We start from the raw sequence: 22,880 nt of genomic DNA, 5'->3' as shown, positions 1-22,880 counted from the left end.
CTGAGTCACTTTGCTGTACAGCAGAGATTAATGCAACACTGTAAATTAGCTATATTTCAATAAAATTTAAAAAAACAAGAAATAGATCTCAAAACTCAGTCCACTATCTTTCCTAGAGATGACATGTGGGATGCTGGTGGTGGTACCAGAGTGGCGGGTATGGGTACCAGCTCATCCTACACCCATTTCACAGCGAGGGAAGTGGAGGCTCAGAGGAGTGGGGGGACTTTGACAATTTGGAAATCAGAGATGGAGCCGAGACTGGAACCCAAGTTTCCAGAACCCTGGCCCCCTGTCTTTCATCACCCCAAACCTGCACACACACACCTGAGGTTTGTGAACAGCACTGGATGTGTTTTGGTTTTTCTTCACACAGTCCCGGAGAGGCTCCTGGACATGTCTGATAAGAGAAAGAGAGACAGAGAGATGCAGACACAGAGAGACAAAGAGAGAAATACACAGAGAGACAAAGAGAGACAGCAAGAGTGAGAGACAGTAAGAAATAGACAGAAAAAGAGAGACAGAGAGACAAAGACAGAGAGAGAGACAGAGAAGCCAATCTATTTTTTTAAACAATAAACGCCCAGCTCATCCCCAAAGCCCCACCAACTCCATTGCTATTGATCATTCAAGTCAAAAACAACTCTGCATTTCATTAAGCAGCAATTTAAGGGGAAAAAAAAATTCCATTTCTCACTCTTGCCTCAAATATTTAAAAGTCAGCCTGGAAGAATTAATCTGTCAGTTTCTCAACCTAAAGAGAAAGGCGTTGCTAAGTTCAGCAGTTGCTGAGCGAGGAGCCCCGTTGTGGGCGCCCAGCCAAGGGCAGGAAGCTTTAGTTTTCACGACAACCCAGCCTCTTCCAAGCTCGCTCTGGGACGCTTTGCCTGGCAAACTGTGACTCCTGGAACATCATTCTACAAAACACCCAGCGCCTGCCATTACAAGAGTTTGTCTGAATATGTGTTCATTGCATCTGTTTTAATTTACTTTACCTGCTTTGGGGGATTTATAATGTAAAAGCTATGAGCACAGAAATTTATAAACAAAGTTTCACGTTTGTACATTTTTAAAGAATGTTGTAATAAACATAATTGATGTTGTAAAATATGACTTCTTTTTGAGCTATCAGAAGCCACAGTTCATCAAATTTAAGAGCCTGTCATTTCTAAGATGCATGTCTCTCACATTTTGAGACACTAAAGGAAATCAGTGACCCATCTCAGTAGGGCACGATGACGCTATGGGAAATATAATCACTCCACACATTTGTTCCCAAATCATTAACCCCTGCCCACCCAGAAGGCTATGGGAATCCAAGCCCCTAACTAGGTAGCATCAGAGGCAACATCGTTTGCTCCTTGGAAGGAAAGCTATGACAAACCTGGGCAGTATATTAAAAAGCAGAGACATCACTTTGTCGACAAAGGTCCATATAGTCAAAGCTATGGTTTTTCTAGTAGTCAGTGTACGGATGTGAGAATGGAACCATAAAGAAGGCTGAGCACCAGAGAATTGATACTTTTGAACTATGGTGCTGGAGAAGACACTTGAGAGTCCTTTGGACAGTGAGGAGATCAATCCTAAAGGAAATCAATCCTAAATATTCATTGGAAGGACTGATGCTAAAGCTGAAGCTCTAATGCTTTGGCCACCTGATGTGAAAAGACTCACTGGAAAAGACCCTGATGCTGGGAAAGATTTGAGGGCAAGAGGAGAAGAGGGTGACAGAGGATGAGATGTCATAAAACTGTTAAAAAATAAAATTATGACTGACATAGAGGACAGACATGTGATTGCCAAGGAGGAGAGGGATGGGAGAGGGAAGGACCGGAAGTTTGGGGTGAGCAGATGCAAACTATTATATATAGGATGGATAAACAACAAGGTCCTATTGCGCAGACCAGGGAACTCTCTTCAATATCCTGTGGTAAATCATAATGGAAAAGAATATGAAAAAGAATATATATATATATATATAACTGCATCACTTTGCTGTACAGCAGGAATTGACACAACATTGTAAATCAACTATATTTCAACAAAATAGACTTTTTAAAAATAAAATGACATTTGAGGCTCAGCCCTGTTTCCGTTGGACAGCACGGCTTTGAGGAGTGGAGAATGCAGAGGGATGATTCATGTAAAGCTCCACACAGTATAGAGTTAGACCTTTCCCAACAGGCACTCGAAGTCACTAAGTTGTTCTTAGCTCCTTTCCCATAAAAACAAAATACTGGCAAGGGAGGGATGAATTGACAGAGCATAGAGGATTTTTAGGGCAGTGAAACTATTCTCTCATGGTGGATTCATGTCAGTGTACATCTGTCTCAACTCATACAAGACCAAGAACGAGCCCTCTGGTCAACTACTGACATTGGGTGACAGTGACAGGTCCATGCAGGTCCACGATTAAAATGGATGTCCCACTGGTGGGGGCCTTTGATGATGGGGAGGCTGTGTACAGGTGGGGGTAGGGGTATGCAGGGAAACCTCTGTTCCTTCTGCTCAGCTTTGCTGTGAACTAAAAAATAAATAAAGCTTATTAAAAAAAAAAATCGAACTTCCCCAGTAGCACAATGGATAAGAATTCACATGCCAATGCAGGGGACATGGGTTCAATCCCTGATCCAGGGAGATCCCACATGCTTCGGAGCAACTAACTCCATGCGCCACAGCTACTGAAGTCCCCACGCCTTCGCAAACAAGAGGAGCCACCACAAAGAGAAGCCTGCACATGGCAACTAGAGACTGGCCTGCACTCTCCACAACTAGATAAAGCCTGCTTGCAGCAAGGAGACCCCATACAGCCAAAAATAAATCAGTAAATTTACGGAAAAATATCTTCTTACTTTAGTACAACCATAGAATCATAAAATCTTATTAGAAATAGTTTAGCCAATGGTTTCCATCAGAAGGTGGTTCTGCCTCCTCCCAGGGGATGCTGGGCCATGACTGGGGCATCTGTGGTCCTCAGGACTAGGTGCTCCTGACATTGAGTGGGTGGAGGCCTGGGAAGCCTCCTCTCACCCCACAGCACCCAGGACGGCCCCACAGTGGATGACTTGGTCTCGCAGTCCTCAGTGCCAAGAAGGAGAGATCTTGCCTTAATCAAAACCACCATGTCAATAACAACAACATCTCATATTTACAGAGAACTCCTCCTGCCTCCTTCTGGAGATGCTTCATTGGATCTGCACAACCTGGAAGGGGACTTCCCTGGTGGCTCAGATGGTAAAGGATCTGCCTGCAATGCAGGAGACCTGGGTTTGATCCTTGGGTCAGGAAGATCCCCTGGAGGAAGAAATGGCAACCCACTCCAGTATTCTTCCCTGAGAATTCCATAGACAGAGGAACCTGGCGGGTTATAGTCCATAGGGTCACAAAGAGTAGGTTAAGACCGAGCAACTAACACTTTTCAGACACGACTGAGCGACTAACACTTACACTTTCATTTCAACCAGGAAGGCAGCCAAGACAGGTGTCCTGCAGATGACAAATAACCAAGAGCTTCCCTGGGGCTGCAAGGTCACCTGTGACCTCCTATACCCCCCTGTCCCAGTGAACTTGAAAACTCCCACTTCCTCCCAGGGGCCCAGTTGGCCCCAAGTTCTCCATTTTCTGTGCAATGGTGCAAATGTTGTTCCGGTGTTGAGAAAGAGGGAATGGGGTGGGGCAGGGCAGGAGGGCATTTAGCAACTAGGACCAGAGGGCCCCCAAAAAGCTGACTCTCACCTCTCGAGGGTGGCCCCTTTCTAGGTGGTATGGGGTACACTGTGTACCCCTCCCACCAAAGATATGCATGCTTCCTAAGCCTGGAGGCTGGGAATGGGACCTGATCTGGAAATAGTGTCTCTGGGGGTGTCACTGAGCTAAAGTGAGGTCACACGGAATAGGGTGGCCCTGACCCAAAAGTTGGCATTCTCAGAAGAGGGAAATGCGGACACACGTAAGGCTTAATACAGATTCTCTCCTTAACCAGTTCTACTCAGGCTACCTTGAACTTTTCAATGGGGCCTCGATGTTTGGGCCCCATGTTCATCTCTACACTGTACAATTTCAGCAGGAATCCTGCTAAGTTGATGGACTGAGATTTCCCCCAGTTTCCACATCTGATCACCCCCATACTTCACTGGGCTCCTCAGCCCCTACCCCAGCTAATGTCTGCACCCGGAATCTGAGAGATCCCTTATCCAGAATTACCCCAGTACTTCCTCTTAGCAATCTCCCATCCCCTGACCCTCACCTGCTCTTTGGCTACTCATTGCCACTGGTCTGTACTGTATTCAGAATGGAGCCCAGTTCTAAAATGAGGTTTCTTTTCCCCATTGCAATCATTTCTGGGTAAACTCTTGTTTTTACTGTTGTAACTACTGTCCAGCTCTGGGTTTTCTCTGACAGACACACAGGGTGAAGGCATGTGACAACAGGGGCAGAGACCAGAGTAATATGTCTGTGAGCCACAGGGCGCTAGGGGTTGCTGGCAACCACCATCTTTCAGAAGGGTTTCCCTTCTCAGGAGGGAAAGAGAATTGACTTTACTAGTTGACTCAGTGGTAAAGACTCTGCCTGCAACGCAGGAGACGAAGGAGACGCGGGTTCGATCCCTGGCTCAGGAAGATGCCCTGGAGAAGGAAATGGCAACGCACTCTACTATTCTTGCCTGGAAAACCCCATGGACAGAGGAGCCTGGCGGGCTACAGTCCAAAGGGTCCCAAAGAATTGAACATGACTGAGGGACTGAGCACACACACACACACACACACACACCACTTTCCAGAAGCCGAAGAGGCAAGAAAGCCCCTGCTCTGGGGACCCCAGGGGGAGCATGGCTCTGTCCACAAGGATTGCAGGCTTCTGACCTCTAGGACTGGGAAAAGACAGATTTCTGTTGCTTCGGGCCGTGTGGTCTGTGGTGCTTTGTAACAGGGCCCCAGGAAAGTCACACAATTAGCCAAAGACAAGGTTGCTAGGGTTGGCGCATTATTTCTCAACCTCCCCCCACCCCACCCTATCCCCCAGCAACCGCCTGTCTGTCCAGCCCGGGAGCTACATGGACTTGGCCCAATTCACCTCCTGTCTTTGATTTCTCTTGACTTTTTAGGCCACCAAATTAAGGGGTTTCTTAAGAAGGTAGGGGCCGAGGTCATGGCCTTGACAAAAAAGGACAAGATGTGACCAGTGGTCACCATCACGAAGCTACCAGGCAGGTTGCAGATTCATTTGGATCCCAGATTCACCTGGCCCCTCGCCCTGGCACCTCCTCATGTCAGCACAGAGGCGCAGAAAACACATGTACACACCCACAGACACCCATGGTTATGAAAAGCAGACTCTCAACTAATTGTCATGCAGCAAAGATGGGTCACTTTTTTGTATTTTATCATCTCCAAACAGTTAACTTTCAGAAATTCCAAAAAAGGAGCAATTTCTACAAATCAGTCTTTCTCCCTTGGCACTGCATCTAGCATGGAGGGGGCAGGGGCTGGGAAGGCTGCTCCACAGGCATGGTGCCCAGGAGGGCACCCCCAGACAGGATGACCAGGCCTGGTATCCAGAGTGCTGGGGAGGAGGGAGACTTTGCCCATGATGACTGCACCCCCCCCAACCTGTCTCCTAGCAAACTTCTCAGCACAGGCCTTCTCTCTGGCCTCTTCCCTTGATGTCCCGGGCACAGGTGTCACCCCCACGTCTCTGTGCCCTGAAAGACTGCTTCCTTTCACTGCACACCTGGGGAGCTTCTGAAATACACAGCCTGGGGCCTCCAGCCCCGCCACCCTCCAGGGACCCTGACTCAGAGAGCCGGCCCAGGGACAGGATGGCCCCAGGGGCCCGTCTCCACACCGCCCCCCACGCACACACAAGCGTTTCATTCACGTGGTGCTCCCGGCGCCTGGCACCCGGTCTGAAGCTTAAAATAGGCACACAACCAGCCTTTGTTGGGGAGAGGAAGGAAGGAAGGAAGGTTTCAGACAAAGGAGACAGCAAACTGCACCATCCAAGAAAGCTGAGGGCATGCGCTGGGTGGGCAGAGTGGGAGGGGCCATTCCTGGAGTCAAAGTGAAGGTCAGCCCGAAGGTGGGGTGGGGCCAACTCCCCACCGAGGGGGCAATTTGATTTTGTCGAGTGGGTGATGAGTTGGTGAAGATGGCAGGGAAAGTGATGAACCAATCTCAGCTTTAGACAGAAGATTCTGGTTATGGTGGGCATGAGGGTCAACCCACCATAGCAGGAGAGACTAGAGGCTGATCTGCCAGCTGGGATGTTCTGAGCAAGAAACAGGGAAGCATTTAACTCAAGGAGGGAAGAAATGCAGACAAGAGAAAGAGAAACAGAACCAGAGGGCTCATGCCCGAACGACCCCCAACTATGGAGCTTCAGTTTGGAGGGCTGTCAAATGCTCAGGAAAGAAAAAAGCCATTGACACAGCAGACCGATTCTTCACCACCAAAACGCAGAAACAGCCCAGATGTCCACCAACAAGTGAACAGATAAACACGTGTGTCCTTTCACATGGGAACGTCACTCAACCATGAAAAGGAGAAGCCCTGACACCCACTATCACGTGGCCAGACCCTGAGAACACGACACACAGTGAGAGAAGCAGACACAGAGGGACACACAGGGTGTGATTCCACTGATGGGAAACGTGCAGAGCAGGGCGATCCAGAGACACAGAGAGTGGGTTCCTGGTGGTCAGGGGCTAGGGAGGGGGTGGGGGTGACTGCTTATGGGGATGGAGGTCTTACTGGAGTTCTGGAAGGTTCTAAGTCAGCTTTATGGAGATGGTTGCAAAACTCGATAAACTTACCAAAAAACTGAAGTGTGTGCTAAAGTGGCTGAGTTTTATGATGTGGCAATTGTACCTCCATTTAAGAAATAAGCAGTAAGACTTTATCCCTTTGCAAGGTTCTCCAGGAGAACTTGCTTCCCAGGTGGCACAGTGGTAAAGAATCCACCTGCCAATGCAAGAAACGCAAGACAAAAATGAAGAGGAAAAAAAAAGAAAACAAGAAACTCAGGACACTCAGATTTGATTCCTGGGTCGGGGAAGATCCCCTGGAGAAAGAAGTGGCAACCCACTCCAGTATTCTTGCCTGGAAAATCCCATGGACAGAGGAACCTGGTGGGCTACCGTCCATGGGGTTGCAAAGAGTCAGACACGCATGCACCCACCAGGAGAATTAGTACTTCCTAGAAGAGTCTCAGAGCTGTCCACCAGCCCCCCTGCCCGCCAGCTACTGGGACAAGATGCAACAGCACAGGATGGAAGAGGAGAAGGCGGGACCTGGGCAGCTGGGACAAGTCACCCATCTTTGCAGTGACCCATTCTGGTCTCTGAGGTCTCCTGGGTGTCATATGGAACAAACACTTTCTTCTAGACCCTGAATAGAGAAAGAGAGGCCATGCCCAAGGGCAGTACAAGAAAGACGTGGTGAAAAGTGAGGTTCAGAGCTACTGAAGTGAGCATTGAACATGGTGACCCTTGACATCATCAAGGACAGAAGACTGAAGAAGACAAACCTTCCCAGAACAAAGACACAGCTCGGCCGATCATCCTTGGGCTGTGAAGACACAGCCACCTGTAGAGGAGCAATGGAAAGAAAAGTTCATGTCCACACCCCACAATCACACAACTGTCCTGGGAACCATCCCCTCTAGAAAGCTCCAGAAAGTTCCAAAGTCATGGAGGCCAGGCCCAACCACGCTTCTCTAAGAAACTACAAAGGAGTTTCAAGAATTCAGTTGCCCAGGACTTCCCTGGAGGTCCAGTGGTTAAGACTCTGAGCTTCCACTGCAGGGGGTATGGGTTCGACCCCTGGTCGGGGAACTAAGATCCCACATGACCCATGGCACAGCCCCCCAACAAAAAATAACACACACAAAAATGCCCCAGAAAATACTCTTTTAAAGATAATTATTTATTACCAGATGCAAATGAGAAAACTTGTAATAACACCTTGGAGGGAAGAAGGAGCTTTTTACACTACTACAGGGTATACCAAAAAAAATGCCTCCATTCAGTAAGCAAAAAGCTCACTGTGTCAGGGTAATTCATATTCAGTTGTCTTTCCCTTCAAACTATAGGGCCCTGGGCTTTATGAAACATGGAGCAGCAGAAAGCAATGGCACTGATTACAATCATTTTCAGTAGACCTAGAACCATCTGAAGAACTCAAGCTTCTGAGGAAGACGCCTGTACTCGGTTACAATCTAGGAAAACAATCACAAATGTTGGCTTCTTTCAGTGCCGGCAGCTGACCAGTTAATCACATACTCAAAACCAGTAGAAGTGTTCAAAAGCCACATGGAAGACCCACCTAGAAAGAATTCAACATTTCTAAATTTTTCTAAAAGTGGTGTGATTTTTTTTCCCCTTCTCTCAAAAGAACACAAGATGACATAAAAACCAACCCAAATCTGAATGGCCATACTTCCCAAGGGTGAAAGGTGAGATGTGATATTTAAAGGAGAAAATAACTTAGTTTTGTTTCCACCAGGGGGTTTCCACCAGGGGTGATTCTGCCCCCTGGGGACAGGGGGCAATATCTGGGGATATCTGTCATTGTCACACTGGTGGGGAGGTGCTCCTAGCATTGAGTGGATGGGGCCAAGGATGCTGCTCCTCACTCCACAGGGCCCAGGACGGCCCCCCACAAAGGACGGCCTGGCATTAAGGCCAGCAGTGCACTGTTTATTAGCACTGCCAAGCGGAAAGACCCTGGCCCATCACGGAAAGTCAACTTATAAATCTCATATATTTATTTTTGTTAGTTTATTTTTTGGCCACACTGTACAGCATGTGGGATCTTAATTCCTCAACCAGGGGTTGAACTCACACCCCCTGCATTGGAAGGCAGAGTGGGAGGTCCCATGCAAAGCTCATGTATTTAAAGAGCATATAACTGTGGCCCAGTGGCCCCCTTCAGGGCACACATCTGAATGGTTCCTGTGGGGTACACTTCATCAGAACGACCCAAGAACCTTTCTCTTAAGTAGATGTGCTTGTTCCTTGATAAAGCTTCAGAATTCAGGCAGATCCAGGTAGACTTTTCCTTTGTCATTGTTGTTTTTCCCTCATTTTTAATAATGTGAAGAAAAAAATTTTTTGCAGATTATTTTTTTAAAGCTCCAGAAAGGATTATTACGTGCACCCCAAGATTGAGGGACTGAAATCAAGCTCCAAGTGATTTCTTCCCTCTCCTCCCTGACAACCCAGTAATTCTACCCACCCACCTTCCTCCCCCCCAATAAACCTTAATTTAGAACATTATTATCAACACGCACGTATCCTCGCCATGTGCCAGGAGTGTGCGAGGTACACGCATCTCCTCGTTTCACCCTCTCAGCGATCCTGTGAGGTACCTGCTCCAGTTTTATTACTCCCATTTTACAGAGGAGTAAACTGAACCCCCAGAGGGGATACAGCCAAGAGAGCAGTCAGAGGGGACAAGAGAAGGCAGGCCCGCCTATCAGAGCCCCTCCACTCTCAACCTGTGCAAGACCATAGCCTGCAACTGAGCAAATTTGAGAACTTGGCATTTGCCTTGCTGACATCCTGCAATGGTGAAGGCTCTTTGCTGCTCATCACGCCTGTCTTCTCCCACCCATATTCCAGCCCTGAGCAACCCCCTCTTCACAGGGAAACTCAAGTGCCACCCACTTCCCTCAATATCATTGTCCCTAAAACTTCTACTTTGATTCCTAACTCCTGACTCCCCAAATTCCTGAAAAATTCAGCCACCAATACAAACCTTTCCATTTCCCCTCTGTGCCCTGCACGCCAGAAACAGACCTCAGTGTGTCCAGCATCCATTGTCTGCAACTCACTGAGTTACCAAGGGGTCTCTGCCTACACCAGATGATTAGCCAAGGTGGGGGGGGCGATTCCCTTCTGCTATCCTCATTACTGACTTCAAACCTAGACCCCTCTAATTTACTCCTGAATAGTCAACCTCCTGGAAAACACCTGGTCCAGGGCAGCAGGGTGTCTCCCAGCCTCTAGCCCACCTCCCTCCACTCTCCTCTCTCTCTCATCTCTCACAGACACTCCGTTTCTCCCGACAGCCATCAGATGCCTTTAGAAAGAACCCTGACCACCCCCCCCACTTCTCGCAGTTCCCCCAAAGTCTGCTCTTTGACCCTGTGCCAGCTCACCCTGACCCCAAGTTCCTCCACCATCACCAACTCCATCACAGTCCACTTCCCTGCTACCCTGGAGCCCCAGCTCCAGCCCGATCCTCAACTCCAACGACAGCCCCCAACTCCAGCCCAGATCCCCAGCTTCCTTTCAGTGGACCCCAACCCCAAACTCCAATCCAAATTCCCAGCCTCAGCCTCTTCCTCCTCAAGGGACCTCCTCTTCAACCCTCAACTCCATCAGCAGCCCCCTCCCCAGCTAACCTTCAACTCCCAGCTCAAGAACCCCAACTCTAACCCAACCCAGGGTCCAGCCCATCTTCAGGAACCCCGGCCCCCAACTCGGATTCCCAGACCCTCCTCACAGACCCCGACTCTCAACTACAGCCCAGATTCCCAGACCCTCCTCACAGACCCCGAACCTCAACTCCAGCCCTGATCCGCAGTGCCTCCTCACAGACCCCAAACCCCAACTCTAACCCGGATCCCCAGTGCCTCCTCACAGACCCCAACCCCCAACCCCAAACCGGATCCCCAGTGCCTCCTCACAGACCCGGACCGCCAACTCCAGCCCGGGTCCCCGGTGTCTCACAGACCCCGAATCTCAACTTCAGCCCAAATCCCCAGTGCCTCCTCACAGACCCCGATCCCCAACTCCAGCCCATATACCTGGTCCTTCCTCACAGACCCCGACCCCCAACTCCAGCCCGGATTCCCGGTGTCTCCTCACAGACCCCGACCTTCAGCTCCCGCCCAGAATCCCGGGCGCCTCCTCACAGACCCCGACCCCCAACTCCGTCCCTAGCCAAATCGGAGCCGTTCCAGGACTCCCCCACCCGCAGCCGCCCAGGCCTCCCCTCCGCCCCGGCCGCGCCCTGCCCCCGGGGCTTGAGGCGGGGGCGGCAGACCCAGACCCGAATAGCGGCGGCAAGAACCCTTACCTGCGCTAGGGCCACCGCGGCCGCCTCAGCCCCGCCGTGCAGCCGAACCCACCGCCGGCGGGCGAGCACTCGCTCCCCTCTGCGGGGGCAGGGCCAGCGGGCGGAGGGCGGGCACTGGAGGCTGATGCGGCCAATCGTGAGCCCCGGCGACGGGAGCTAGCACTGGGGGCGGGGCGCAGAGCAGGCAGCGGGGTAGGGTGCGCCCGGGAGAGCGGGGTGTGGGGTGCGGGCGGGGCCGGGAGGCGGAGCGCTGAGTGGCACCGCGGCTGGCCACCCGCAAGGGAAGAACGTGCGGGGGGCGGGGCTATGCTAATATGCAAATAGGTACATTGTGGTGGACTGCTCCGCGAGGGTCGAGCTGAATTTCAGAGATGACTTGGAGACTGACGTCGAGGAGGCGCGAGGCGATTTGCCAGTTCAAATCCCGGGTAAGATCGAGGGTTCAAATCCATATCCTAGCTCACTTGGGGGTAAGAACGTCCTCTCCCAATCTGTCTCTTGACCTCCGGACAATGATAATAACTGCTCCCTCTCCTTGAATTGTTTGCATAAAGCTAGGAGGAGAAACGATATTATCCCCGTTTTACAGAGGTGGAAACTGAGTCTCAAGAGAGGTCAAACTCAAGGTTATTCGCCCAACCCTCTCCAGGGTTTCATAATATCCTAACTCCTGAGTCTTGATTGTAAAATGCAGATTTACCAGCCCTCACCCAGATGGAATGAATCAGAATCCTGAAGCTAACTGGACCCCTGGAGTGTGCATTGTTGACATGCTCCCCTGGTGATGTTGGGAAGCATTTGGTGTGTCTCTAAAAGTATACAGCAGTCATGGAGAGGAGAGTTTCTCATACAGGAGGATGAAGCCATTGTACTGTGGGACATCAGGAACTTTATGCAACACTGTTACTCTATGATCTGAACTGCTGGCCTACCAGCTGGGCCCCCCAGGGCTGCTGTCATCCCCGCAGGAATCTCCCTGCTCACTCCCTGCAGTGCACAGACAGAACCAGAGATCTGGGGACTGCATCTCCTTCCCTGGCTCCATCCCTCAGGAGGAATTACTGTCTGAACAAGGGTGGCAAACTGGTGGCCCCAAGACAAGATGTGGCCCCAAAATCCTATAAAAATTCTAAATTTGCTGCCAAAATTGAAAAACTAGGATGTTTCATGAGAAGAAATTCAGATTTCCAGGAGCTCTTGAAAAATTAGGTCTGGCAATTCCTTCAACTGTCAGGTGAAGGGACTGATTGCCAGTGACCCCAAAGACAGATTCGGGCAGGGCTGGAGCAAGGGAAGTGAGACACTTTTCTGAAATCTAGAACCTAAAGGGGTGTCCCCAAACATTCACTATCAAGATAAACACTATATAAATGTTTTTTTTTATTTTTGGCCACAGGGCGTGCAGCTTGAGGGATCTTAGTTCCCCTATCAGGGATCAAACCTGCGCCCCTTGCATTGGAAGCTCAGCATCTTAACCACTGGACTGGCAGGGAATTCCCCATAAATGTCATATTTTAAAAATTAAAAATAAATGCAGAAAAAATCCATGGTGAACAAAATAACTACAGTTTTAAAGAAAGACAAGATTTGATTCTGTGTTTGTGCACACCAGCTCCCTTGCTACCCTCTAGCCCCAGCCCTGTCAGAGCCTATCTTTATTTCAAATAGTGATGTTTTGCTCATCATGGATTCCTTTGCATTAAATATTGCATTAAAATATATATCTAGATGACTTGAGTATTTTTTTTCCCTTACCCGTGGAGAGAGCCTCATTCTCCTCACCCTGGGGCACCGTGGGGACATTTCAGTGCTTCTCCCTCTAGTCCCAGCCCCACTTAGCAATTGGCAAACTTGGCGACTTGCCTGGTAGTTCAGTGGCTAAGACTCCGAGCTGCCAGTGCCAGGGGCCTGGGTTTGAGCTAGACCCCACATGCCTCGACTAAAGATCCCACGTGCCACAACTAAGACCCAGTGCAGTCAAATAAATAAATAAAGTTAAAAGAAAATAAATTTGCAAACTCTGTCCTGAGCCATTTAGCAGATAGGAAAGCTGAGGCCCTGCAGGTTTTCCCCCACATAATATGGGGGTCATCATGCCTGCTAGAGCCCTTCCATTGACTGCAGTAAGTACTGGGTCCAGCAGGGCCTGTGAGATCTCTGGTGGGGACCACAGAGGAGAAGCACTGAAATGTCCCCACGGTGCCCCAGAGTCCTCGTTCACAGCAGTCCAAGCTCTTCCCACAGCCCCCTCCCTCAGCCCCGCCCCACACCTCCCCATCTTTCCAGTCCCTCATCCTTTCCAGGTGGCGAGCTAACTTCCCCACCCCCAAAGAAGGCGCACTGGTGGGGAATGTGGAATCCACGACTTTATTGCAGGAAGACTATTTCTAGAGTGAATGCTACACAGACCCCACAACAGGGGGCAGGGGGACACCCACATGCGAGGGGGCAAAGGGGCAGGGGCGGAATCACAGCAAGCATGGCCTGGCACGGTCCCCAGAACCCCTCTGTCCCCCAGAGTCGGGGCAGGGCCTGGGGCAGGAGAGGCCTGGAGGCGGGCAGGGCCCCAGGGAGATTGTGCTATCAGGGTGTGTCCCTGAGAAAGGGCCGCAGACCCCCACCCAGCCCCACTTTCTCTGGCACCTTCAAGTGGGAGGGGTCAACACCAGTTGCTGTGGGCCCTGGACCCACCACAGGCCAGGGGGGCTCAGCTATACCCAGATAGGATGTTACCTGTTCTTCCATGGGCCTGTCCACATGCCGGGCAGTGACACACATGTGCATATGCACACACACACAGTGTACCCAGTAAATATTTGCGGAATGAACAGCCACACAGATGCAAGGGGAAAAAACACACTGCTACCAAGATGGACACAAACAGTCCCTCTCACCCACATACAGTCTGCATGGTCACATGACAACAGCCACAGGGCCTCTCTCTCATATGTGTGCATGCACACACACACAGACACACACACACACACAGCTTCCTCACACTTCATGACACCAGTGCTGCTAAATGGCTCCAGGGAGAGGCCCAGGAGGCAGGCAGCTGAGACCCTCCATCCCAAGACCACAGGCAACTGAATGCTGCCCACGAGCACATGAGCTGGGATGTGGGTCCATCCCTGGTCATGCCTTCAGATGAGGCCACAAATGCATGCTGTTGCAAGTTGCTGAGTTTGTGGTCATGTGTTCCCTAGCAACAGCTGATGGATACAGATGTCAGGCTGAGAGACACCTTACTACAGAGTGAAACAGGCGTGGCATTCCTCAGTCAGGACAAAAAGGTTTACCAATGCTTTCTGCTATTAATAAATCACATCACCCACACCCAAAAATGCAGCCACGTACAGCCACACTCTTGCAGGTGCCAAGGTCACCCATCACAAGTGTCCAGTCCTGTTGGCAACCACATGACCCACATCTCCATACACCCTACACTGTTATCACACTGCATACTGTCACACACACAGGAGCCCCCCCATACATGCTTAGACATAAGCCATCCGCCCAGCACACCAAGGTGCCCAGTTCATCATCCCATGGGATTCCCCCCCACCACCCTAGGCCTTACAGGTCACCTTCACACTGGCCGACACAGCTTCACCGGGTCCCATGAGTGTGGTGTCATCTAGACACTTACAAAAACATAATCTCAGGGTGGCGGGCACACCCCGACTCCAGGACACACGCCTTCCTGGGCAGCCCCCATGGCCTAGTAGGTGGGAGGCAACAGGTTGGGCAGAGCTCTGCCTCCAGCCCCACAGACCCTGCTAGTGCTGGGTCCAGATGCCTGCCTCTGACAGGGTCCGGCTCCCCCTCCCCTTGTTCTCTGTCCATGGGCTGTGTCCAGGAAGGCCCTCCATATTCATCCCAGACAGTCTCCTGGAGTTGTGCTGTGGCCATTGGCTGGTTCTGGGCCTCCTCTGCCTGCACCCCAGGCCCAGGCCGGGTGTGGAGTGGGATTCCGGGCTGGTGGGGCACTGCTGAGGGCCCTGTTTGGTTATTGCCTGGCAGCCTGAGACCCAGCCCGCAAAGCCCCCCACCAAGCTGTGGGGACGGGGACGAGAGGAGTGGTCTGGGACCTGGGTTGGGGGGGCCCAGGTCAGAGGTCATGAGGGATGGAAGCGGGAGGGGAGTGTATGTTAAACACCAAATAGGAGAAAACAAAATCTGAGGTCCATGTGCATTTCAACTCCCTCCTCCCCAGCAAGGTCACAGTGATCTAATGGGGGGACCCAAGGGGAAGGGGCAGGAGTGGCAGACACGGAGATGGGGAAAAAAACCGGCATCCTCAGTCCAGATAGGGACAAACAGCTTCCTCCCCACCGCCTGTTTTCCCACGTGCAGATCATGGGGGCCACCTCCAGCACTTGCCTTCCAGGGATACAGACAGGATGGGGGGTTGGAACAAAGAGGGAGGGGACAGCAGAGTGATGCAACAGAGCTGGGTTGCCACAAGCCCAGAACTGCCACAGGCTTGGCAAGGCCTCAGTTTCCCCGCTGGAGATGGTGGATGAAGGGAGAGAAGTGGAAGAGGTGGGAGGGAGGCCGGGAGAGGAGGAGAAAGGGAGGAGGAAGAGGGCACAGGACTTGGGGAGAGGCCCGTGCCCGGGACAAAGGGGTGCCGGCGGCGGTGGCGGGCTCTCTGGCTCACATGAGAACGCATTTGCCCTTGATGCGGTCTGTCCTCTTCTGTTTGCTGGAGCGCTTGCCATCGATGTTCAGGCTCATGTTCCGGCGCGTCTCCAGCGTGAGCAGCTCCTGGAAGAGCTCCTTGACGTTGTAGTTCATCTTGGCCGAAGTCTCCATGAAGGCGCACTTCCACTCCTGGGCCACAGCCTGGGCCTCGCGGGTGTCTACCTCCCGCTGGGTCTCGTCGCACTTGTTGCCCACCAGCATGACGGGGATGTCCTCCACGCTGCCCTTGATCTGCACAATGAGCTTGTAGATGGGGCCCAACTCCTCCAGCGACTGCTTGCTGGTGACCGAGAAGACCAAGATGAAGGCATGGCCCTTGGAGATGGACAGCCGCTGCATGGCCGGGAACTGGTGACTGCCCGTGGTGTCAGTGATCTGCAGCGTGCACACACTCTTGTCGCAGCTGATGACCTGCCGGTAGGTGTCCTCAATGGTGGGGATGTAGGTGTCCCGGAACGTGCCTTTGACGAAGCGCAGCACCAGCGAGCTCTTGCCCACGCCGCCCGCCCCGAACACCACCACTCGGTAGTCGTTGCTCTGTTCAGGCATCTTCCACACGGGGGTGTGGGGCGGGGCCGGGAGAGCTCGCAGCTGCGGCTGCTAGAACCCCAGACCGACCCTGCACAGAGAGGAGTGTCAGATGCAAAAGGCCCACCCAGGTTGGGAGGGAGTGAGGGGGTGGGCTTCTTGGAGGAGGCAGCATTTCTCCTGCCTCCCCATTGATCTGGTTGACTTTGCCATTCAGAACTGCACCCTCTGCCTGTCTGCTTTCCCTCAATGAAATATGGGGCTTGAGCTCCTTTCGGGGTGTGGAAAGACTTGACTGGAAGGAGCGTGGAGATGCCAGCATGGGGTGCACACCCGCAGCTTCCTCCACCTGTGCGCTCCCCCAGCCCCCAGGAAGCACTGGCTTTTCCCTGGGTCTGTGACTGGGGCAAGCTGCCTTGCCACCCTGAGTGTTTTCTCCTCTGCAAAACAGGTGAAGTGGTGCCTGTCTCCAGCCATCACAGGCTCTCTGCTCTCCCTCAAGCCCATGCGAGCTGCATGGTGGGGTATCTAAAATGCAGATGGCAGGGCCTCAGCCCTGGAAGCAGTGAATCCTTTGGTCCAGGGCCACAGTCCTGGGAACTTGCATTTTAAAGCTGCTCTCCTTCCCGCATCCCCTAAGTGTGATCCTGGCACAAGAGGTCCAAAATTTTGCAAATCATAAAGCCGGTTTTCCAGGTTGTAGATGAGAAAACTAAACTTAGCCTAGAGAAAGCCCCACTTCCTAAACTCCAAACCCAGACTACAGTCTGGCCTGCCACCCAGGTCTGATGTGTCCGTAGGAACAGAACTCTCTGCGAGGGAGTCCTCTCATCCTCTGTCCCCACCTCTGTGCTCAGAGAGGTCCAGTGACCTTGGAAGGTCACACAGCACAGCAATTCCTAAAATGATGACCGTGGGGGAAGAACTGTGGCCTGGTGGCGAGAAGGCAGGAATCCTGTCTCCAGTATCTGCATCCTTATCTATAGAAACAGCAGCATCCCCTTCCCTGCCTCCTCTCAGCCATCTCTGAGGGTCCCTCAGCATGAAGGGGTATGTCCACAATGAGACAGAGAAGACATGGCAAGATTGCCCCCCTGGCCATGCTACTGCCCTCAGGTATGGGGGGTGGGGCAGGTAGTATGCAAGATCCAATGACGTGAACCTGGCAATGAAAACCCTAATAAGTAAATTGATGTCCTGAGCCTCAGTGTTCCCATCTGTGAAATGTGAGCAGTTGCAGCACCCATTCCATGGAGGTGCTGGGACAAAGAGTGTCAGACGCTGGAGAAAGCCCTTGGCCGGGTGCCTGGCACACAAGAACCCTCAGTAAAGATGGACAGACATGATTCTCCATCTCAAGGACCCAGGATGTAAAGCACCTGGCTGGTGGCGGGTAGGGAAGTCACATTCTCAGTGATCAAAAGTAACAGGTTTGTTGGGAAAAGACAGACAGTGAAGCTAACAGCTGACACAGACCCCACAAATGACGTGCCAGGCAAACTTGTAGGAGCTTTAGCGGCTCTAACTCATGGGGGACTGTTAGGCATCTCAGTGACATGCATAGCATTGGGGGGCAGTGGCTGGTGAGGCTGGCAGCCTGCTCTGCAGTTACTGCCCTCTCCTGGGTGAGCACCCCGAGAAGTGGGCTCAGCGCTTGGCAGCTGGGCACCGCCCAGACTGGCCAAGGGATCTGGGGTGGCTGGTAAACCATTGGCTCGGCTGCCCCAAACCAGCCCTTGCCTTGCACTGAGTGCAGACCTCCCAGAAGGTTTCTGGGCATGTCCACAGGGGTGTCCTCCAGGAGGGGTCCATGGGGGCCTGGGATCCCTGACTGGGAGCCCCATTCCATAACCCCTAAACCCACGCCAGGGGCCTCCCTGGGTGCCATTTGAATCCCACCCTCACCTCCCCTGGGCTGGGGTGGGAGGAGGAGGGGGCCATGGGCACCGAGGCTCCAGAGGGGGTGGCACAGGCTCAAGGTCACAGCAGAGAGGTGGCTGAGTAGAGCAGGGTTTGAACTGGCCCTAGTTGGCTGCAAGGCCTGGGGTCCTTTCCCTGTGCAAGGCAGCCCACCTTGAGACTCCCAGGCCAGAGGAATCTGCCCAGTCCTGGGCCCCCGAGTCCAGCGAGGAAGGTTGGAGTGACCTTAGGTGTAAGAAAGCAGGCCCAGCTCAGGGGAGGGCCTGGGGGTAGGGGCTGGCTGCCCCAAGGGGGTCTGACTTAGTAGGGACTACCTGACCAATGAGGGGTTTGATGACAGAGGGCCTGCTCTAGAGGGGCCTGTCGGGGGAGGCCAGCCCAGGGGCTCCCCTTAGCCCAAGGAGGATCTAAGTGGTGGGGGAGGGGGTGTCCACCGGAGGAGGGGCTCCTGGATGAGGGGCTTGGCTTGGAGAGGGAGCAGAAGGGCTGAATGGGTGTGTGGTCGGAACAGACCAGCTCGGGGCCCACCTGACTCCTCCTGGAGAGGCCCTGACGGCGGGACCGAGGGGCTGCGGTGGGCCGGAGGGGCTGGCTTGGTCGAAGGGCTCCCGGTCAGTACCATGGGGGAGGGGTGATGCCAAAAGGGAGCTGTCCAAGGTGGGCGCGCGGAGGGAGGCCCAGCCAGGGCCCGGCCGGACTGGGGAGGGGGTTCCGGTGGAGGGCTCGGCGGGGAGGAGGGCCCAGCCCCGCGGCCCCGGAGGGTGGGGCTCAGACAAAGGAGGGGCGCGCGGGGAGAGGACCTGCGGGCCTCGCGGGGTGATGCAGCGGGCCCCGGCGCCCCCCGCCCCCCGCCCTGGCCACCTACCTGGGCGCTCGTCCCTGAGGCGCCGCCGCGGCTGCTGCTGACCGGCTCCGTGTCCGCTTGGGCGCCGCCGCCCCCCGTACGCCCGCCGCCGCCCGCCCGAGCTGCCTTCGCCGCCGCCGCGCCCGCGCCCGCGCCCGTCCCCGCCCGTCCCCGCCCGCCGCCGGGCGCCGCGCTCCGCCCCTCCCCCGGGACCCGCGCCCCCGGCCAAGGTCACCGCCGCCCCGCGCCCGGCCTCGCGCCCACAGTCCCTCCCGGGCCCCGCTCAGACCCCCGCCCCTACATGGCCGCCTGACAAACACAGAGTGCTGCCAGGGACGCCACGCGGGTGGGGTCGGCTTCTCGGGGATGCAGCTGGAGCACCCCAGGGTCACCCTGCAGCCAGCGGCTGGGCAAGATGAGGGGCACCCGGGAGCAAAGAGAAGGGGCCAGCTGGCAGAACCGTAAATAAGGGTACTGAGGGACAGAATGGCAACCCCTTGGGCTAGTCCAGGGGGTGGGAGGTGTCCAGCTTAGGGGCAAGGGAAGGAATGTGCATCGATGGAATAAATAAATAATCAATCAATAAACAGATGTGTGAGAAGGCAGAGGTGGCCCAAGAAGGCTCGGGACAATGTGGGTGTTCAGGAGACTAGTCCTCATGGGAGGCTGTTTCCTGGCAGGGGTGGGACTTGGTCTGGGTTGATGGCTATAAGGGCAGGTCACTGAGACAGAGACGGCAACTGGGCCTCTGAGGTGGGGGGATGCTTCTAAAGGTAGAGGGGTGAACAAAGGGAGCCAAGGAGGCTGGATTTACAGTTTTCTCATAGGAAAATGTTCTCTGTCTCAAAGCAGAGTTGTCTCTGAGAGTAGACGTTTGCCTTTGGGAAGTGTCTGTGTGTCTGACGTCCACACGTCCACGTTTAAGCCAGCAGGATGCCATCACCCCTCCCTCCTGCAGACTCGGGGGGGCAGACTCTCAGAGCAGGCCAGGCTTTGGGGCATGGGCAGGGGTGGCTTTGAGCCCACCCCAGGGCCCACGCCTCTTAGAGGCAGGTACCCCTAGATCAGATGAGGAGGCTGACACTAGGGTCCCACAAGGAGGTGCCTTCTGGGGTCAGAGTGGTCACAGGGTGAAAGAGGCTCTTCATAAGGTGATGAGCTCCCCATCATGAGATGTATGAGCAGACAGTCAGCTGGAACCCAAGGGCCCCTCTGGCTCCAGATTCTTGCTGACCCATCATGTCCATGGCTCCAGCTGAGCCAGACCCTTCCTGCTCCCTTGGAGATGTGGGCACAATCCCCAAGACCACCTGGTTCATCCAGAGTCTGGACCCCTGAGGTCCGCCCTGCTTTGGGGTGTGAAGGGCCCCATTTCTCCCTGATTCTGCCCCTCCGCTGCATTTCCCGACCTCTCATGCCTGGACCATCCACCTCCCTCCTGGCCTCCCTGGACCACCCACTTCGGCCCTCCTCAAGCTCCCCTCCAGTTCCCCATCCAACCCTGGCTGCCTGGAGCTGTTCCCTGGGCACACCTCCCTCCTGTTCTGTCCTAGGCCTCGTGGGGTACCACAGAAGGTGGCCTGGTCCCAGGCTAGCATCTCCAAGTGCTCTCAGCCAGTGATGGAGACAACCCCATGTGCAGACAGGTCCTATACTCTGGTTTGGATCTCTGTGTCCCAGCCCAGCATGCCTCTGAGCCTCAGTCTCCCCATCTGTGAATGAAGGTCACCGTTGTGTTCCTTGTCAGGGTTTCTGGGAGCGATTGGGCCTGACATCCACCTAGGTGGGGCTGCTGGGCACCTGCGCGCTCAGAGATGACAGCCCGAGCTCTCTCCGGTTCCAACTGCCTGCCTGCCTCCGTCTCCTGAGTGACCGACGGTGCTGATCTGGGCTTCAGGCCTTAGGCCAGCCCTCTGGCTGCTCAGGGTGCCAGCCCAGGCCAGGGCAGGCTGACTCATGCGGAGCAGCATGGGCACTGACAGCAGTTCCACTCTGTGGCTGCTATTTATAGTTCCCAGGCCAGCCTCTTGGCCTCGTGAGCCAGAGCAGGACTGGCCCAGAGTCTCTTCTTGGCTCTCCCTGGGCACGGGGCCCAACCCCCACCTGAGCACCCCAAACCAAGGCAGCAGTCCCCCTTCACAGCCAGTCGAGAGAGCCCTGGCCTTCATGAGCCAGCATGGGAGTGTGCTGGGTTTCTCCAGGTCAGCAAAGGGAATCGGCTCTCCCAAGGTGGCCCAGCGGAGAAGAGGCAAGGTGGGGGCTAGAGCTGGGGCCCACTGGGTTCTGAGCCAGCCTCCCACTGTCCCTGGCTGTCTGGGGGCCTGGGCCAGGGACCCGCACCTGGCCTTTGCCATCCTTGATCTGCACAAGTCCTCCTTTATGCAATGCGACATCCCTTCACCTAGGAGGAGGTCCCGGCTCCTTGCCTAGCCTCACAGCCTAGGGCCTCCCGCTGGCTGCTCCGGGGGGGTACACTCCAGGCCCACTGTGCAGGGAGCAAACCAGCTGGGTCTCACGCTCTGCTCTCTCTGTGCTCCTGGGATTGATGCAATTATGCGGGCGAAGCTGAGGCTGGGCACCGCGGCCTCTCACCGATGCTGTTTGGCCCACAGAGGGTTTTTTGTTTAAGTTTAGTGTCAACATTTAAAAATAAGAATATCGTTTGTCAAAACACATGTTGCCTCGACAAATGAACAGGCTGGTGTCTCAAGCCTGAATTCTGTCAGCCAGCACCTGTGGAAGCTGGACCCCAGGCCCCGGTGGAAGAGGCTAGTCCCTGGCTGAGGTTGCCTGCCTGGCTCCTGGAGGTGGCCAGAGGGGCTCCTCCAGATCCTGGGCTGTGTGGTTATCACCGCCTCCATCAGCATAGACTTTGCCACCAGCAGGAAAACCCCTTTAACCAAGAGATGGACAGGGAAGCTTTGATCAGTCAGAGGAAAGGACCATGATGTGCAGGAGACCTCAGGGCCTTTGTAGGCCACTCCCTCCACCAGAAATCCTCCTCCCCCATCTTCTGACTCAAGTGAGACCTTCAGAGATTCCCCCCAACCACGATGCTAAAATAGTCTCTGAACCATCACAATATTATAATTATCCTCTGATTAAAATAAATAAATAAATTTTAAAAATAAATAAAAGTAAAATAGCCTCTGCCTCCCTTCCTGGCTCTCCCTCCATCTTGCTTTAAAAAAAAAAAATTTATTTATTTAGGCTGTGCCGGGTCATAGTTATGGCACACGGGCTCTTTAATTGCAGCCTGTGGGATCTGGTTCCCTGACCAGAAGCTTGCATCTGCTTCCCTGACGTGTCCCCTGCATTGGGAGCACAGTCTTAACTACTGGGCCACAAGGGAAGCCCCACTTCACTTTTTTTCATCTTGAAGGCACTTAATGCATTTTGTGTCCATGTATCATGTGTCTCACTCGCTGGAAAGTGAGTTGCTTAGGGTCTAGGACTGTGGGTCTCACCTGTGGATGATCCTGCCCCCAAGGGACACTGAGAGATATCTTGGGACATTTGTGGCTGTCATGACCAGGGTGAGCTCCTGGTGACGAGTGGGTGGGGGCAGGGAGTCTGCTCTGTACCTCACAGCACCCACAATGACCTCCCCGGGGGATGAACTGGCCCCAGGTCAGCAGTTCTGAGGGAACCTTGGTGTAGGTCAAAATGTATCTCAAACAGGCCCCCCGCAACCAGCATCACCTGGGAGCTTGGAGAAAATGCGAAATCTCTAACCCCACCCCCCACCAGGACTACTGCTTACATCCTATTAGGCTCAGGACGGGTGAATGTCTCCAGTG

The 22,880-nt window shown here is 53.8% G+C and overlaps 2 protein-coding genes across 5 annotated transcripts in view; both read right to left on the bottom strand.

Moving 5' to 3' along the window:
- The window catches only part of GNG7 (G protein subunit gamma 7), a 138,574-nt gene extending 127,390 nt beyond the window's left edge, over positions 1–11,184 (bottom strand). The window contains exon 1 of one of the 4 annotated variants that reach the window (XM_055547556.1): positions 11,082–11,184. The gene's annotated coding sequence lies outside the window, so the exon portion shown is untranslated. Of the gene's footprint in view, positions 1–327; positions 364–11,081 lie in introns of those variants that run through there. The other 3 variants (XM_055547542.1, XM_055547553.1, XM_055547546.1) reach the window with 3 other exon arrangements.
- A 2,263-nt stretch (positions 11,185–13,447) lies between these two features.
- Positions 13,448–19,208, bottom strand: DIRAS1 (DIRAS family GTPase 1). The gene is made up of 2 exons (XM_055566664.1): positions 19,102–19,208; positions 13,448–16,407 (listed from the first exon to the last, which is right to left on the bottom strand). Exon 2 carries the CDS (start codon positions 16,335–16,337, stop codon positions 15,741–15,743), a length of 597 nt encoding a protein of 198 aa, XP_055422639.1. The 5' UTR covers positions 16,338–16,407; positions 19,102–19,208; the 3' UTR covers positions 13,448–15,740.
- Positions 19,209–22,880: the final 3,672 nt, after the last annotated feature.

Source organism: Bubalus kerabau, chromosome 1, assembly GCF_029407905.1.
Source record: "Bubalus kerabau isolate K-KA32 ecotype Philippines breed swamp buffalo chromosome 1, PCC_UOA_SB_1v2, whole genome shotgun sequence".
Classification (NCBI taxonomy): Eukaryota; Metazoa; Chordata; class Mammalia; order Artiodactyla; family Bovidae; genus Bubalus; species Bubalus kerabau.
The sequence above is the reverse complement of the archived record's forward strand: the minus strand, read 5'-3'. Positions and strand labels throughout refer to the sequence as shown.